This window comes from Plectrocnemia conspersa, unplaced genomic scaffold, assembly GCF_051122295.1.
Source record: "Plectrocnemia conspersa isolate PC_06_02 unplaced genomic scaffold, ASM5112229v1 ptg000007l, whole genome shotgun sequence".
Taxonomy (NCBI): domain Eukaryota; kingdom Metazoa; phylum Arthropoda; class Insecta; order Trichoptera; family Polycentropodidae; genus Plectrocnemia; species Plectrocnemia conspersa.
In genome coordinates, this window is record NW_028277171.1 from 11429011 (window position 1) to 11446089 (window position 17079).

At 31.9% G+C, this 17079-nt stretch overlaps 1 protein-coding gene across 1 annotated transcript in view; it reads right to left on the reverse strand.

The window, feature by feature from the left end:
- Positions 1–1256: 1256 nt before the first annotated feature.
- Positions 1257–17079, reverse strand: part of Wnt10 (Wnt oncogene analog 10) — a 35357-nt gene continuing 19534 nt past the window's right edge. Inside the window, exons 3-5 of the mRNA XM_088188607.1 lie at positions 4513–4841; positions 3192–3440; positions 1257–1734 (exon numbers count right to left, since the gene is read on the reverse strand). Coding sequence (XP_088044733.1) covers positions 1453–1734; positions 3192–3440; positions 4513–4841 — 860 coding nt within the window. The 3' untranslated portion in view covers positions 1257–1452. The remainder of the gene's footprint in view (positions 1735–3191; positions 3441–4512; positions 4842–17079) is intronic.

Here is a 17079-nt window from a genome sequence, read left to right on the forward strand (position 1 = left end):
TTGAGCTGAAAGCTCGAAAGCAACTGATTCAGCTAAGTAGGTAACGATCGTGCGGTGGGGGCGAAACCTTAAAAAATTGTAATGTGTTTGGCTTCTTGTCCTCGATGGGATTAAAATGTTCTAAAACTCGATGGATAACGTGTATCAAATTATGTTCATTGTGTGAATATGCGTATAATTTATAACATTTTATAGGGCGACAGTATTTTATTTTTACCTGAAACCGAAATTGAAAATTTGTCTGAATACAAAAAAATCCGTTTAGCAAAGGCCGCAAGAATTGGGTAGCCTAAAAAAATATAATTTTATTATCTGTTATAAAACATTGTTGACAATATTGCGTAATGTGCTCAGCTAAATAAATTAAGTCCATGTATGTATGACAAACAAACTTTTTTGTCATTGTCGGCTAAAACTAGTCAAACCCAAAGTTCAGTCGGTCTATATAATATTTTAAATACAATCATTAAACCAGTTTGTAGAAAAGTAACTCCATATTATATAATAATATTTTTATTTTCTTAAATTAAATATTGACAACATATAGAAAACGAATAAATATTTAAAACAATTTTAAATTAATTAAAACTACTTACAAATTAGTACGTACAAATTCAAAACATAAAAGTATATGACATGGCGATAATTTATTATACGTACATACAGATATAATATAACAATAGATATAAGTTAAGCGATTTTAGGTTCCACTTTATCTAATATATCATATAGTGCGACACAAATAGGAAGAAGCATTCTGATTCCTAAAACTAAAATCTTTTCTTTTAGGATTTTTTCTGTATCATATTATATGATAAATTGGATGTAGCAATTGAAACGAAGAGTTTAAACCAATTAGCAGTAAAAATATATTGTGATAGCTTGTTTAAATAAAAATAAATACATATTATACATAAATGCTATTGTTTTTTTCTCAATGTGTCGCAATGAATAATAATAATATAATATACGAGTATATACACATGTCGTTTGGTTTTTTATAATTAAAATAACGTTGATTGCAATAACTAAATCGCTAATTAGAATTATTTTTTTTCTGTTAAATTCTATTGAATAATATGTGATAGTATTTATATATTGATACCACATAGTGTTGTTAAATTTGTATTAATTAAGCTAACACACATACTATATAAAAATGTTCTCAGCATAATATATTTATAATACAATAGGTTTTATCGTAAATAATGTCCGATTCTTACATGTTTGTAAAACTTATATTGATTTATTATAGCTTTTTGTTTTTTGGTTATAAATATGTTTTTTTTCTTCTCTTCCCTATATAAGTTGCATTTAAAAATAGTAAAATCGAACATTATTTTCCGATTAACATAATACCGGGTCTCGTTGCACTAAGTAAGTATTTGACCCCATCTTTGAATTAGTTATGTATTAATAATGAATAGTTAAAATCAGTCTTGTGCAGTCGGCTCACTTGCAGACGGACACCCAATTCTCTTCGACGCACGTGTCGCATTCCACGCGGCAACACCAATGGAATCGACAGCGACATCTCTGCGTGGTTATCGTTCTTTGCTGGTCGTGTCCTCGACCGCAGCAGAGCACGCTGCAGGAGCCACGAGCATGTGGAGGTCGCGAGCGCGTACAGCGTCTGCCGGACGTGCCCCACACGTCCAGCGCCGTATCTTTTTCGCAGAAGCTTGGGCTTCGTTCATAGAACAGCAGGGAGTCGGCCTGATTCCACTTTCGCCACTGAAAATAATACATCAATTAGTGTTAAGAATCAATCAATTTAATTTGGAAGGCATTTTTAATACAGAATAACAACTCATTAACCTTTCGTTATTTACGACTATTATAGCAATAAATTTACTTGTGTCAAATTAAAAGACCTGCCTTCAGTGGAGACCATACACGTTAAGGGTCAGAAATATGGTGTCGAGCTCGAAGACGCACGACCTTTATAAAGTAGACGGTCTTTCTTCAGACAAGAACTAATAGTGCTTACGGAGGAAGAGAGTTTTAATCTATTATCTCGTTTGACGTAGAAACGGTCGCCACAATATATACTAAAAGAGGTTGAATGTCATGGAGCGATTATAGGTTCAGTATCTTCTATAAATTCATGCTATCTTGGTGATTGCTACTAGAGATGCATAACGCACGTGCCCCTTGTATCAACAAATAACAGTACATTGAGATTGTTTCTTCCAGTACCACGGTGACCCTCAAATTTTCCTTTGATCATTAGTTGTATGAGACCATACACTGATCCTCGGAGAACATGTTTTTAGTATGATACCTTTCTGATTTAAATTATGCTCAGCAACTACCTTTTTATTTTCACTCTTCGAAGAATAACGGAGTTGCTGACCATGTCTGCCCAAGGAATTCGGATATTATCCTGTATCGTCTGGATATCTGATGTTATTTAAAGTAATACCATTGACCTTTACTCCCATGTCAATATTTGCTATTTCTTAAAAAAGGTTGAACTGCAACGGTGACGATATGCAGCCTTGGCGAACTCCCCTCTGAATAGTAATGTGCTAGTATTGTCATTTTTCAATCTAATCATTGCTTCCTGATTCCAAAATAAGTTTGTTATTATATTAATATATTTATTTTTATTAGTTCGTCATGCTTAGGGATTGGAATACCGTTAGTAGCGATACCGGTAATACCGGTATTTGAGCCCAGGTATTAAAATGTATGGGTTTTGCTAATCACTAAACATGGTAAAACATGTGAGCTTTTTTCGGATTATTTTTTTTATCAAATTATTATTATAATAATGTTAATACCGTGTAATACCGGTACTACCGGTAACGACTGTTTTGTCTCTCTTGTTTGGGTATAATTTCGTCATGTTATTGTTTGGGTATAATTTCGTCATGTTTCCATTATTTGTTTATCATTTAATAATATTTGTTTTAAATAATAAAAGCGTCTTAAATATTACGTACAAAAATATTTACATACATGGTCTTATTATTTTAATATTTAAAATATATTACTAATATATATTGTGTATTTAAAATAAAACTTAAATTATTAACATCTAGCATATTCCATATGCATTATTATATTTAAATTATTAAACAATCTATACGGGAGCAAACTATTCCTATCATACGTAAGAATTGTTCCAAAAAGTTGAATTCAATTACTTAATCGTTTATTAAATTTATATACAGGTTGTTACTGACCATATTTTTCCTGTTAGATCCCCAACTACTTTTCCGCGTTTTTCCATTTTTCTTCCTATTGTTTCTGGTAACTTGCGGAGGAGCATTGTTGGCGTTGGACTGATCTACCATCAGGGCGTATCGATAACGCTTCTTCAGTTGTTTGCCTATTTCCCTAAAATCTTTTGTCGCTTTCCAGCAAGTTTTCAACTGACAACTGCCTGATGTACCATGGCACTTGCAGTGCTTCTCCATGTTGTTTATCACCGTCTGTAATGAAAATAAACACTAATGTAATCCATGTATCGATTTATACTTAATGAAAGTGAATTCATTCCATAAAAAGTTTTATTAGCGTCTAGTGGTGTCGGTGGGATTAATTATGCAGTTGAATAGAATCCCTTTGATGCGAGAAGAGCCTTAGGTGAAAAGAGGGCTCATGAAGAAGCCACGAGGAGTAGGCCAAGAAATAACCGTAACCAATAGGCTAATTGGCTATTGGATCAACGCGAGCGAAACCTTTCAATGGATTCCCACGTCCTCATTAGCGCCATGCCATTGCACTGTTGCAACCGCGATTGCCCGGGGTCTTTAGTCGAGTTTTATAGCTTTATTAAAGCCTTTACCCCGATATCAATCACGCGGGTAACCCTCGGCGACTTGCGGTGCAATTTCACGAATCGGCGCAAAATGCATAAACACTGCAATTTCATTGCCCATCCACTTTCCAAAGCGCTTCATACCCCACAATAAGCTTTATGTATTCCTTTGAGGCAAACCATAATTTATGACCTTTCGTAAGGCAATAAATACATTAAAAAAATATTGCTTAAGAATAAATCAACCATGTAAAATAACTATCATCGATTAGGTATACATATAATTAAAGATTGTTTCTAAAACCACACAAATATAGAAAGTAGTTTTTTTACAAATGATTTCCCATTAAATTATTTGTCACTAGTATGAATACATTGATTAGAGGTATCTTCATTCTGCATATTTTTTTAATAAGCTAACACCTTTAAGATTACAAGATTTTGTTGCACATGGTGTAAAACTGAAAGATAATACTCCTTATTAATCGCACGACCCCGTGGTAAAAAAGTCTTAGTGGACCATCGTACTGTTATAATAGAAAAATAAACAGCGAGAAGAACCTTGACATTCGATGGAATGACGTGACTTGATGTGTTTTCTTACCTTGGCTCTTTGGACTATTAGATCTCTATTTCGAATAAGCAAGTGATTCAGATTTTGTCGAAAATTGATAATGTCATTTTTGTTGAAAATTCTGCAGCCTTAGAATAAACAGATCAAATTATATTTAAATGAGACCAACCTGTCTGCCAATTTCATTGTTGTGCAGATTCACGTTTGAATGTAAATCTCCAGCTTTCTCCCTAGAGTCCAGAAACTTCTTCGAAAACGTTGTGCCAAAGTCGATGTTGTGCGAGCATCCGCCCCATTTCCACTGCTGCGTGGCTTGAGTTCCTTGAGCATTTTGGTAGTTTTGCAGTAAGGGTTCGTCTATGTACGGAAAATGATCGGCCCTGTAGCTTCCATGGTCGCAACTACACGCTAGAAGCTTTCCTTGGGCGCAGGCTCTGGCAACTGAGTGAGCTACCCCAGCTGCAGTGATCGCATATGCGAAAGCGGTTTCTCTGTATCCTGCGAAGTAAAAATGAAATTATGATTAAGAATTATTCTTGAATATAAAAATAAACATAAACAAAAGAGAAAAAGTGCCTCAGCAGTTGACCACTTTCTTTAGCTCTTGACAGACGTTATAATAAAGACTTCAAATTTGTCGACAATGATCGATTTGTCGATCATTGTGAAGACCGACGTCAGATTTTTCGATGGATCGGGATGCAATAACGAGAGTATACATTTTACAATAATTAATTTAAAATGTAATCAGTTAAATATTAAACTTGCTCTTCATATAAATGTGTATTGAAATTTGACAACAGTCGCCATAAAGCAATTTGAAAGACTTTTTTAAACGTAAGTAGAATGCTTATACTTATACTTATTTATTCACAGTAGCATGTTACAATATACGCAGTTCGTCCAGATAACTTTGTGTGATTTATTAACTAATGCTTGAAGACCTGTCGTTTGCTTATTGTATAGCATTGAGGTGATGTACTATGCAAAATTACTTTAGCACTTTAAAAGTTAATCGTCATCTAACTAGAGTCAGTTTTTAATAGATTTCAGTAGATTGATTAAATATTGTTTTGCTTTGGAGTTGATTGAAAAAATCACCTTGGTCTTCTGCTCTTATTCGAGAAGTGAAATTAGCAATGCTGCTGGAGCAAAAGCGGATGTGTGGACAAGGGCATTGCTGCGTGTCACGTCACCTAGCGCAATCGATCAGTAGTCTGACATATTGTAACAAGCTGTCAGCAGTGGCCTCCTCGCCTCTGCCAACCGAACCAGAACGCATTATTCCAGGACCACAATTGAATGTTATTATTTAACCAATTCATATAATCGACTCAACGATGCGTACAGGAGCAAATCAATTATAAAATGATCAAAGATTGTCTTTTTAAATTCTAGGTAACTGTGTTAAAATAATTTTATAATTTTAATAGATAGTTATTTGTAATATAACACAGATTAAATAACTAAGACTACATATAAATAGTTATAATTAATTATTTAAACAACTGCAATACATGTCTTGAAAAGCAAGCAGTAATTGTGTAAATTATTGAGTCTCTGAAATCAATTTCTCTATTCAAGAGATGATGAGAGTTCTAGCACGATTGCCCAAATAGACGATATTCCCAAAAGTATTTTAATATAATAATATTTTAAAGTAATATTTTATATTTATTATAATTACTATACACATTTTTTAGTAATATTTTTTACTGTTTATTAATAGCTACGCGCTAATCATTTTATTACATATTACATATTATTGATTCAGTAGCACTAAAAACTAAAAACTAATATTGTAATATAATTTTATTTAAGAATATTTAACTATAAGAGCTTAACTACGGCAAAAGGCAGTATCATAACAAATAATTAAAAAAATCTTTGTAATTGCTGAAATAACAGAATTTGTTTATATTTCCGAGTTAATAATATGCAGCTGTGGACTTTAGCAATGGTTGATATTTAATATATTTTAATAAAATAAGAATAATTTGAATACATTTAAGTCTGTCTAAAAATATTTTCTGCAACACATTGTTGAAAATAAATCCACATTGAACGGAAATTAAATGATCCTTTTTGCCTGTTTATTTAATAAAAAATATTAAATGAATATTTATTTAGTTGAAAATAACGATATCGGGTTCATCAATTGAGCCACCTTTACATTTAGTAATTGGACCATCCAATGGAGGAATTAAATCAGCAGGTCTAAATACTTTTATTAAAATTTACAAGCGTGAGAATACAAATATCATGCTATTAAATCATATGCGTGTGATATTTCTACAAAGGCGTTTAAGAGCAAAAAGATGCTCCACAATTTAAATAGAATACCACCGGGAGAAAACATTTTACAGATTAAGTCAGTGTCCGTCATCAATCAGAAATGCCTTGAGAAAGGATAACATGATAAAATTTCGAAGAATTAGCATTTTAAACGTCAGACAATTTATTTTAGGATTTAGATTAGATCTAAACAAAAGTAAATGTGATAATTACTGGACACACAGACTCATTAACTATAAAAATAAATAAAATTTAAGTAAATAATAAAATTAACAATGCAAAGTATTATTTAGATATTTTACTTATAAACTGCTTTTTATTAAAATTAAATGCTGGGAAAACTAACAATTTCTTGGAACAGTAATAGTTAATTTACCTCATATGAATCATGCAATTAGTATATTTTTTTTAGTTTAATACTGTATTTGATAAATTCCAATTTTTGCATTTTTGAACAACTTCACACAGGATTTTTTTATCTATACATTTAAAAAAAGTGTTCACTATTTTTTTCTGACATAGCGATTTTTATTCACATTGTTATTGTAGTCTCAGAATAAAGTTATGGTTATAATAAAATATGTATATATTTAAAAAAATCTATGTAAAGTGTCTTAGAACGGTTGAAAGTACCTGTAAAATAATTAAAAATAACACAAACACGCCAAGCTTTTGTAACCCTGCTCGATCTCGCGACGAGCCATCACCGTCCATTGGCGACGACAGGCCAGCGATTTATACGTTCCCAGTTGATACATAATAAAGCACGGGTCCCTGGACCATATACAGCTCGCATGTCCACAAAATGTTTATTGTTGCCTCTGCTGCCTTATATGACTCGCGACATTTTGTACGTGAGTCTACTTTATTTATGAATGCGAGCGAAACACACCGACCAGGGGGGCTCAAACCCATCCATGGGATATTTCAGAAGTCAATCAACGTATCGACAGGCCGGGATTAAGACGTTCCACTCGGCCATTTGCATCCTTGTTCTGAACAGACAATAAATCTTGCACTTGCGATGAAGTGGACGAGAGAGTGATATGTGCATGTATAAAATATATATTGAGTCTGGTTATGCGAGGGTGGTGAAAAAAGTATATTATGAACTATAGTTTTATTTTTTCAAACGTATGTCATAGGAATTTTAAGATTTCAAAGAGTTATAATATAATAGCAGGAACGTTTTGTGTTAAAACTGACAAGCGAGCTGTAAAAATATCAACAATTGGGCCATGTTTGCTAATCGTTAATATCTTAAGAGTAAAATACATATATGGAACATGTTTGGAAATCAAGCTAGTAATGGATTACAATATAAACTTAAAATGCAGTAGCATTCCACTCTCAATGTCTATATGAAAGCTTAGATAAAAGCACAAAGTTGGAGATTAAGATAAATTTATCATAAATTTTGCTTTTGTGACATTGACATTTAAACCTAGTCGTTCTCAAGCTTGGTTTATTTTGTAATATTTTTTAATCGCGTCATATGTTTCTCTGCAATAAGTATTTTTTATAGAAATTTAGATTAAAAAGGAAGTAAATGATATTATCTAAGATATCTACTTTTCATTGATGTAACCCAATTGAAAACACTAAATAAAAAACAATTTCATTCCATTGAACTTATTTATAAGTTAATATAAATATTTTCAACAGCAAAATTTATATTTTTAAGATTCGATATAATATAACATTGATTAGTTACTTTTAATATTTTATGCCAAAGGTATATAAAATAATATGGTTATAAAAAATAACATACTTATTTTGTCTGACGTCTATATTTTATACTGTATACAAGGATACATTTCTAAATAACAGTAAATTGTAACTTAGATTTAAGAGCTTATACATTTTTCTTAAAAATCAATAATTTTATTTTATTTAATGCGATATTTACGGCTGTATATACTTTTTATTTGCAAGCAAGTTGACGTATGGCTTCCTTTAAGTTTGTAATATGATCATTAATCACATAGGATTAATTTGATTTATATATAACATAGCGATTCAATTACGCAGTATTTGTAAAATTTTACATTTGTTATTTTCTTTTTAAAGACAATACAACACATTTTTGTAAATGTGTAAATGACTAAAAATATGTTTCGCATATATTCTAGACGAATCGGTAATTTTGCGATTAACAATTATTTGTCATATTTTTCACTCTTTGTTCTTGAAATATAATATAAGACATTAAAATAAGGCTAAATAACAGTTTGATAATATAATAAGTATAATAAATATATAAATATAAAAAAATACACATAAGCGTTAAAAAAATGAATAATTTGTATGTATTTTAAAATTTAAGATATAAATATGTTAAATGTTTTTTATGGAGTAATATCTATTAATTAAACAAACTTGTCTTACATTTTTAATGAAATTGTATGATATTTTTTAGACGACTTTATATTAAATAAGTATGTAAATATAAACTAATAGCATTGAAATAAATCGTTATTTACACATTTACATATGAAAAGATATGTGCATTTTTGCACATATCTTTTCTTAAAATTGATCAATATTTTTTTATGCGAGCATCAGAGTAGTCAAAACTTAAAAGTATTGATTAAATATTTATAAATTGATAGGTTATATAAATATTTGTGGCAAAAAAGCAAAAAAAAAAAAAAAAAAGAACGAAATATTAAATATATCTACGTATATGATGTAATCAAATCTAACATTTAATAACTGTGGCGGCCGACATCTGTCAAACGAATAGAAAAAAATAACGGAATATCAATAACCTCAGTGATAATTAGACATGATTAGTATAAAATTCCACTAGAGAATACAAGAACGGAAATTCTGAGTCAAAAGACGCATTCGATGAGTCTACCCAACCGCTGGGGTCCAGTCTATAGTCCGGTTGGGACCATAGAAGCCCAGAAAAAGACAGCGCTTCCAGTGCACCCGTCAAAACCCCAGCAACTTCAGAGGACCTGCGTGATAACGTGGCAATATCATGGATACTACCATCGATCGGCATGTATTGCGCCTAGGGATTCTGAAGTCTCCGGTTTTTGCGATTCCCGGGACTCGAGACCCAAATTTTTAAAGTCCCGGGAATTCCCGGGACTCGAGACTTTGATTATTTTTCGTATAATCATACAAAAAAATTATGTTAAAAAATTAAGTTATTATTATTAACTTTAATTAATTTGTTATTATTAACTTTAATTAATTTATTATTATTAACTTATATTATTTGTGTTATAGTTACGATAGGTGAAAATTTATTGAAACAATTTAAAAACACTTTATTCGGTATTTATTTAAATTTAATTTATTAAAATTTTTTTAATCGAAATATTTATATCAATATTAAGTTAAAACTTTTACTTTTGTAAGGAAAAATATGTTTTTAAAAACACCAAGGCGTTTAATGATGAATCACATAGCCTGTTCCTGGTTTTTGTGGCAAATATTCCAGATGTAGAAAAAACTCTCTCGCTTTCTGTAGATGTTGGCTTAATTGTAAGCAATGATTTGAATAAAAGCTCTAGATTCGGAGTTCGGTTGATAGTTGAATCTAATATCTGAAACTCCTTTTTAAAGTTGATTTTTTTAATTCTAGTCGTTGAAATATTTTGGTGGTTCGTGCGACAGAGTTGTGTTGATTTCAAATATTTTTTTTAAAAAAAAATTAACAATAATTTCGGAAGTTAATAAAGTGGCATCTCGACGACTTAGAACTTCAACTGCCAGTTTTATAGGAGAGAGTACTTCACAAATAGTTTCCAATACGTGAATGTTCGATTCATTCCGAATTTGGCCGATGCCAGGATCAATTAATGATTTTCTAATGCAATTCCGTAACTTTAAAAATCTCGAGATCATGGGTAATAAGGAATTCCACCTTGTCTTCATATCGAGACATAAATTAAGCTCGACATCAAATTCGCTCTTTACATATTTTTGTAAAATTGCACTTCGGAAAGTCTCGAGTCCCGGGTTATTAATTTTTAAATTCCCGGGACTCGAGACAGCAAAAAATCTTTGAATTCTCGGGAATAAATTCCCGGGTTGTCTCGACACAGAATCCCTAATTGCGCCTAAATCGACACTACATACTAATTAAATAAATATAAATGCTATCAAGTAATTAGTTAAAGAAATAGGCTATATGTGATTTAGTGATATATTATTAGATAAACCAGAGTTTAGCAAGTGTTCCGATGTTGACTTAACAATTTCTAATAGGTAAGAAAGCATTTTGGAAGCCTTGTAAAAACCTCAATTGTTCACCCCTGTCGTCAACGTTCACCATTGAAGATTCAGCAATAAAACTCAATTCATCGCTGCGCAGCATTGAATGTGCAGCCATGTCTGCTGTCAGCGGCCGTTGGCTACAGAGCTTCTGCAATTATGCAAATGGCCGTACAGACAAAAACAGCCGCCTTACGACACAATAACAATTAAGCGATTATTGCATTTGAGCTGGACGCGCGTCCGGAATTCCGATGTCCAACGATTCCTCATTATCATCAGGCATTCCTGGCATTCGACATAGAATGCCGGCTAGTGACATGTGCTATACGAGCGCATTGGAACGCCAATCATGTTTTCAACTGCGATCGCTGATTGGATACGAACTGCCTCCAATCGGACACGTTGTCCGTTATACTGACTTACGAGCTTTCATCGTGTTAGTTATGACAATAAAAAATGACGTCAAATATTTCATTTTAAACCAGCCAGGTAGTTTTGGTACGAGATACAGATTTGAATTTCTTAATTTTTCCGAAGCGCAATTATAATTGTATTTATGAGGGTTCGTATGTTTGATTGTCTGATAATAAATACATTTGCTACCAAATAGGTTTTACAATTTTTATAATTTAAAATAGCTAGAGGATGTATCAGCAAAAAATAACACATTAATTGCACTTTTTTTGCAACCATTATAAGCAACCTATGCTATGAAACTTTAAAGAAAAAATTTGCATAAAAATGGGAGAATTTACACTTAAAATAATCGACCTATAGACAGAAAATATATGATTATAAATATAATTAATTTTTTAAGTCACATTAGAAAATCACTTTTAATATATGTATCAATAAGAACTATAATGTATTATATATGTATTATAAAAAATATTCATGAATAATATTTTTTATAATACAAATTTGGATAATTTATAGCAAATCATAAAACATCTTTCAATTATACAATATTTTTTTAAATTAAAATATTACTAAAATTAAAATATGTACGTATATATGTATTTTTATAAAACTTGCAAAATACAATGATATATACTAATATTTTAATTCATTGATTAGACTATTATTTTTATTATATTAGACTCTGTAACTCTATAAGAGACGCATGATTCATTCTAATTGCAATACATTTTTATGTAAATATAGCTTTTGAGCGACCACAAACTACACAAGATAAAAGCCTTCGAAATGCAGGAAAATTGTATCGGTAAATCAATCGTGGGATAAACCAGGGAGTAACACAATGATGAATTTCTGGGTAAGGGTTGAATGGTTAGTTATTGCTTATACTACAAATACTTTTCTCAATAAATTTATGGCTTTCCTTATGAATCATATTTTAAATCGTTGTTTCTACGATTAACCTTAAAGCATGGATGATGTATTATACATATGAAAATACTATATTTCTTCACTCTAATAAATTTTGTATAAGCATACTGGTTACTTTTTGCAATAGTCTGTTTCAAAATGGTTTGTACACGTCCTAGGTGCTAATGTGACACAGAAAATCTCGTTTTCATTGAGCCATCTTTCAGGTATTGCTGGTCTGTGTCCATTTTTGATTTGCTGGTTGTTTTTTTAGTTTTGTTTAAGAATGCGTATCGCATGTAATAAATCTCTGGTGACTCGATTCATGTAAATGCGAGTCGAAGTAAGCGAGTTTTAATTCAATGAATTGCGCAAATCGGCCAAAGCTTAATGACATCAACCATTCGATATCGGCATTCATTATGGCAGTGCGAAACGCATCTTGCATATGTAATGCAAAATGCATCGCAAGTACTGCATGTTAAAAGGAAAAAAAAAACACTTCACTCTATGATTTTTACGATTTCAGCATCAATGGGTTTCTTTACGCAAAAACATAGCGACATATAAAGATTTATGGAAGACAGTTGTAATAAAATAATTTAATGATCCTTGGCGATTATTTCGATACAAAGTTTCTTATTTTCTTATTTAATATCTTGCTTTGTCTGATTTTTGTCGCATGTACTGTTGTACTTTTAAGGGAAAGCGTGTGTTATAAATCTGTTAAATGAGCCGTTTATATATTAACATTTTATTTTTAGTTCAACATCGATCTTAGAATCGCAATTGTGGCAACCTTTTCGGATAAGTGTTTCTTAAAATATCTACCTTTATATATAAAGGTGAGCTAACAATTACCCGCAGTGTAAGATAACTTCTTTCTTCTAATGCAATCATATGAAGATATCATATTTTGGAAATCTATTATATATTTTTGATTAATAGTTTTGATTATTCATAAAACAATTATTTGTTTTACCATTGGCTTTGATTCCAAATCCGATAGGCTTTAGATAATTCATCTCTGACTAATAGCTCTCTCTATTGTGATGTTATGTTTGTCCTCACTCGATACTTTTTACAGCCGATTGATGCTAGTAAAGATTTATTTCGTATTGAGTAGTCGAACATCTATATAGTCTAGCCCTATAAGTTCAGCGTATGTTTTATTACGCAATCTAAAGAATTTTCATGTTCCAGACAGGTTTGAGAACTTCGCGACATCTTTGAATAAGGGTTTGTCTGCTTGCAGAATTTTTCTTCCTATGTATCTAAGCATTTTCAGATTTTTTTCAACTAGTTAGTCTGAAATCATTTAATATGTTAGAACTATTATTTTCGGCAAGATAAAAATATAGATTGTAGCCAATCACGAGATATATTTAGAGAGAAGTATGTAGGTACCTAGATGCATGTAAAAATATAAGTTTTCTTAATTTAAATATTTTAAAAACTCTGTTAAAATAAATTCAGTTCAGTCGACTTATTTTTTTTATTGGCATTTTATATTACGTTCGTTCGTTCGTTCTTGAATTTATTTTTTTATCAAACTTAATTTTAAGCTTTAACTTTTTTCGGCAGTTGATATTTTTATAGGTATGGAGAAAGAATATTCAAGTGTAATTACATTGTTAAAATTTACACGCATTGTATACATATAAATTTTAAAGTGATACAATTATTTAAAAAGCTCTGTACATACATGTCTAAAGTTTGACTTATATAACCGATGCAATAATAAATATATAAAACTGATTTTAAAATTATTAAAGTACCAAAACGCACATTTTTCCTAGCATATTCCACGGCTCTTCACAAAAATGTCAATACAATTAATTATGTTTTCACAGAGTAACATACTCTCTTCGATAGTATTGTTGTAGTAATATATAATAGAACGAAATCAGTCAAATTGAATCATATTCAGCGTATCTTATTTTATATAATTGTGTAAGAATACACACACAGAATAATAAGAATTTTACGCAAAGTTGTATTAATTGAGAGCTATGATTTTTTAATTTGTTTACAGATATTCCCATCGAATGTATCATAAAATTGATAAAGTTGGTGCCTTTATATACAATAGATAAAATTGGAATTAAAACAGCTCTAATTGTATTAGGTGCTACTTAAATTCGCGTGGAAGCATTAAATAATAATTTAACCGAACCCTAGAGCTCCACAGAACAATAGTTGAGATCAGTTGCATTATGTGATGATATTTTTATGTATTTATATAAATTAAATTAAGACCAACCTAACGATGGGCAAAAAACAATAGTATTATTACAACACACAACAAATAATACATATTAAGAAAGGGAAAAAAATATTGAAATGAAATTATATGAACTTGACCAGCTCCTTGTAGCTGATCGATGTGCAATTCAAGTGTATTAAGGAGCTGGATGGTGATATTCATAGGCTAGTCGACTAGTGCGGACGTCCTGGATCTAACTGACATCAACAGAGGACGCGATAGTGTTTTTCGAAAATATTCCTGAACCCAAAACTGGAATTCCTCATGAATAGTTTGATTGTCAATAGCACCCTTCAGTAGTTTTAAGAAATGCTTAGCTACGTATAACTTTCTGCGAGAACTCAGTGAATCGTATCGAACGCTCCTAAAAGAAAGACATGAACATGAACGGATAATAACCGAACATCCTCTTATAAAAATATCTCAAGAGGGAGTATTTGATCATTAGCTATTCCAAATTATAGATCCTAATTCAAGAATGCTGCGAATTAAAGTGTCACGAATAACTTACGGAACGTAAAAGTAGAATGCGTTTTTCATAACAAAAGCATCTTGGAAGATTTATCTTAGACGTCGTTAACACGTAGAGCATCTCCACTTATTCTCAAAAGTGATTCTGAGATCTTTAGTGAAAGTTTTATGAGCCTAAACGTTCCCATCGAGATCAAGAGAATAATCTGATGGCGAACGGGATCGAGAATATAACATAGTATGGCACGGAAGCCAGTCTCAACAACTCATCAAAACTTTTCAAAAATGATTGAAGACTTATCTACGGATAAATATTTCTAACAATTTAGTAAGAGCTGACAACACTGAGACTAGTCTATAGTCATTAATGCACAATTGTTTCCATTTTTATGAATAAGGGTGACTTTTGTGCATTTTCAAAAATCAGGAAATGACAATGTCTTGAGAATCAGGTTAAAAATACATTTTAAAGAAGCAGTGAAACTGACTTCTCAACACTTTAAAATTAAATCGGGAACCAAATCAGCTCCAGAAGAACGTCTTAATTTGTTCTGTTACATTCCAGTAATTATTCTCAGATTTTTTGACATAAATATATACTGCTTTCATGCCTTCCTAATTTTAATTAATTTGATACTTCTAATCAGTGGCGTAGCTAGGGTATGTGCCGCCCAGGGCGATCCTTAAAATTGCCGCCCCCCACATACATTTTTTGCAGGGTCATAATATCAGCATTTCTTAAAATAATAAATTGGTTATTATTAAGCTCTTGTTATTCGTGGATTTATATATGTTTTAGTGCATTCAGTGTTAAGAACCACACTAGACGATCCCATAGCGAATATGCCGCCCCCAAGCAAGTGTCACCCGGGGCGGCCTGCCTCCCTCACCCCACCATAGCTACGCCTCTGCTTTTAATTCATATATTCATTATTAAGAGCGTCCAAATTTCCATGCAGTTGTTAGAGATTCAACAAGCTCAATAATTAACGCAAAATGACAATGCTGCTAACATAAACGCAAATACTAATCCTCGCATAAAAATGTTTATTATTATTGATCGATTATTTTTTTAGAAAATATACAAAAATCTATTAATTATAATCCTCTAATATTGAAGAAATATACAATGTGAATATCGTCTGTGAGATCGGGAGGCGAAAAGTAAAAAAGTCGCACGTTCGATGCCATCTAGCGGCGCTCGGGGCAGACGTCTTGCATCAAAAAAGGCAAACGTGTAAATAGGAATTTGCGACCTGTCACTCGTACCGCATTCCCTAGCCGGAGTTCTGCGATTTTGCTGGCGGTTTTTTGGGGGCCGGTGTACCGTCCCTTATTTACATTATCGACAGTCGATCAGCTTCAATCACCGATGCCTTATTTGAAAGTTAATCGCGAGCGGGAATTTCGGTGAGGTCGCTTTTTGCTCTGGCCGGAGCCATTTCGATCACTCGCTCATGTCTGATGTCATCGATCAAATCGATCCATGTCGATAAATCGGCCCGCAGGAATTTGTCCGAAAAAAGTCTCAAGCGTGTTTATGAGACGCTCCGCGACGGTCGTCGCCCGGTGACGCTTTTTTCCGCCCCGGGAAATCGATTGAGACGAAACGAGGGCGAGAAATTATTGCGCGCCAACTCATTCATCAGATACGATAAATAAATAATAAACATAAAAATCGACAGGTAGTACTACGATTTAATAAAGACAAAATATTTTTAAATTTTATTCCAGGTCATTTGAAAAGTTTGCGACTTGATGTATAAATGTTTTATAAGCATATGTAAAATTTGAAGTCGATTGCTTAGAGTTTAAAGTGCAATCGGAGTAATGATAAATATTTGCGCTGGAGTCAAACTAAAGCAGGTTGTGGGCGTCCTTTTTCAATAACTGAAGACATTAGTGGAATCAGAACAACGTACAAAAATTCGAGAGCTTGCATAAAAGTCAACCGTTAGTAATAACAATTATAGACTACGTAAGATATTAAAATTTCAGGAAAGCTCAATAGATGGGGTACCGCACGAAGTAAATAAGAATTAAAAAAAATACTTCACACGGCTGGTTCAGTGTTTTTTAACACAACAAAAACGTTCTATTTAGTGTTCGTTCCTTAATTTAAGGCAAAATATGTTTTAT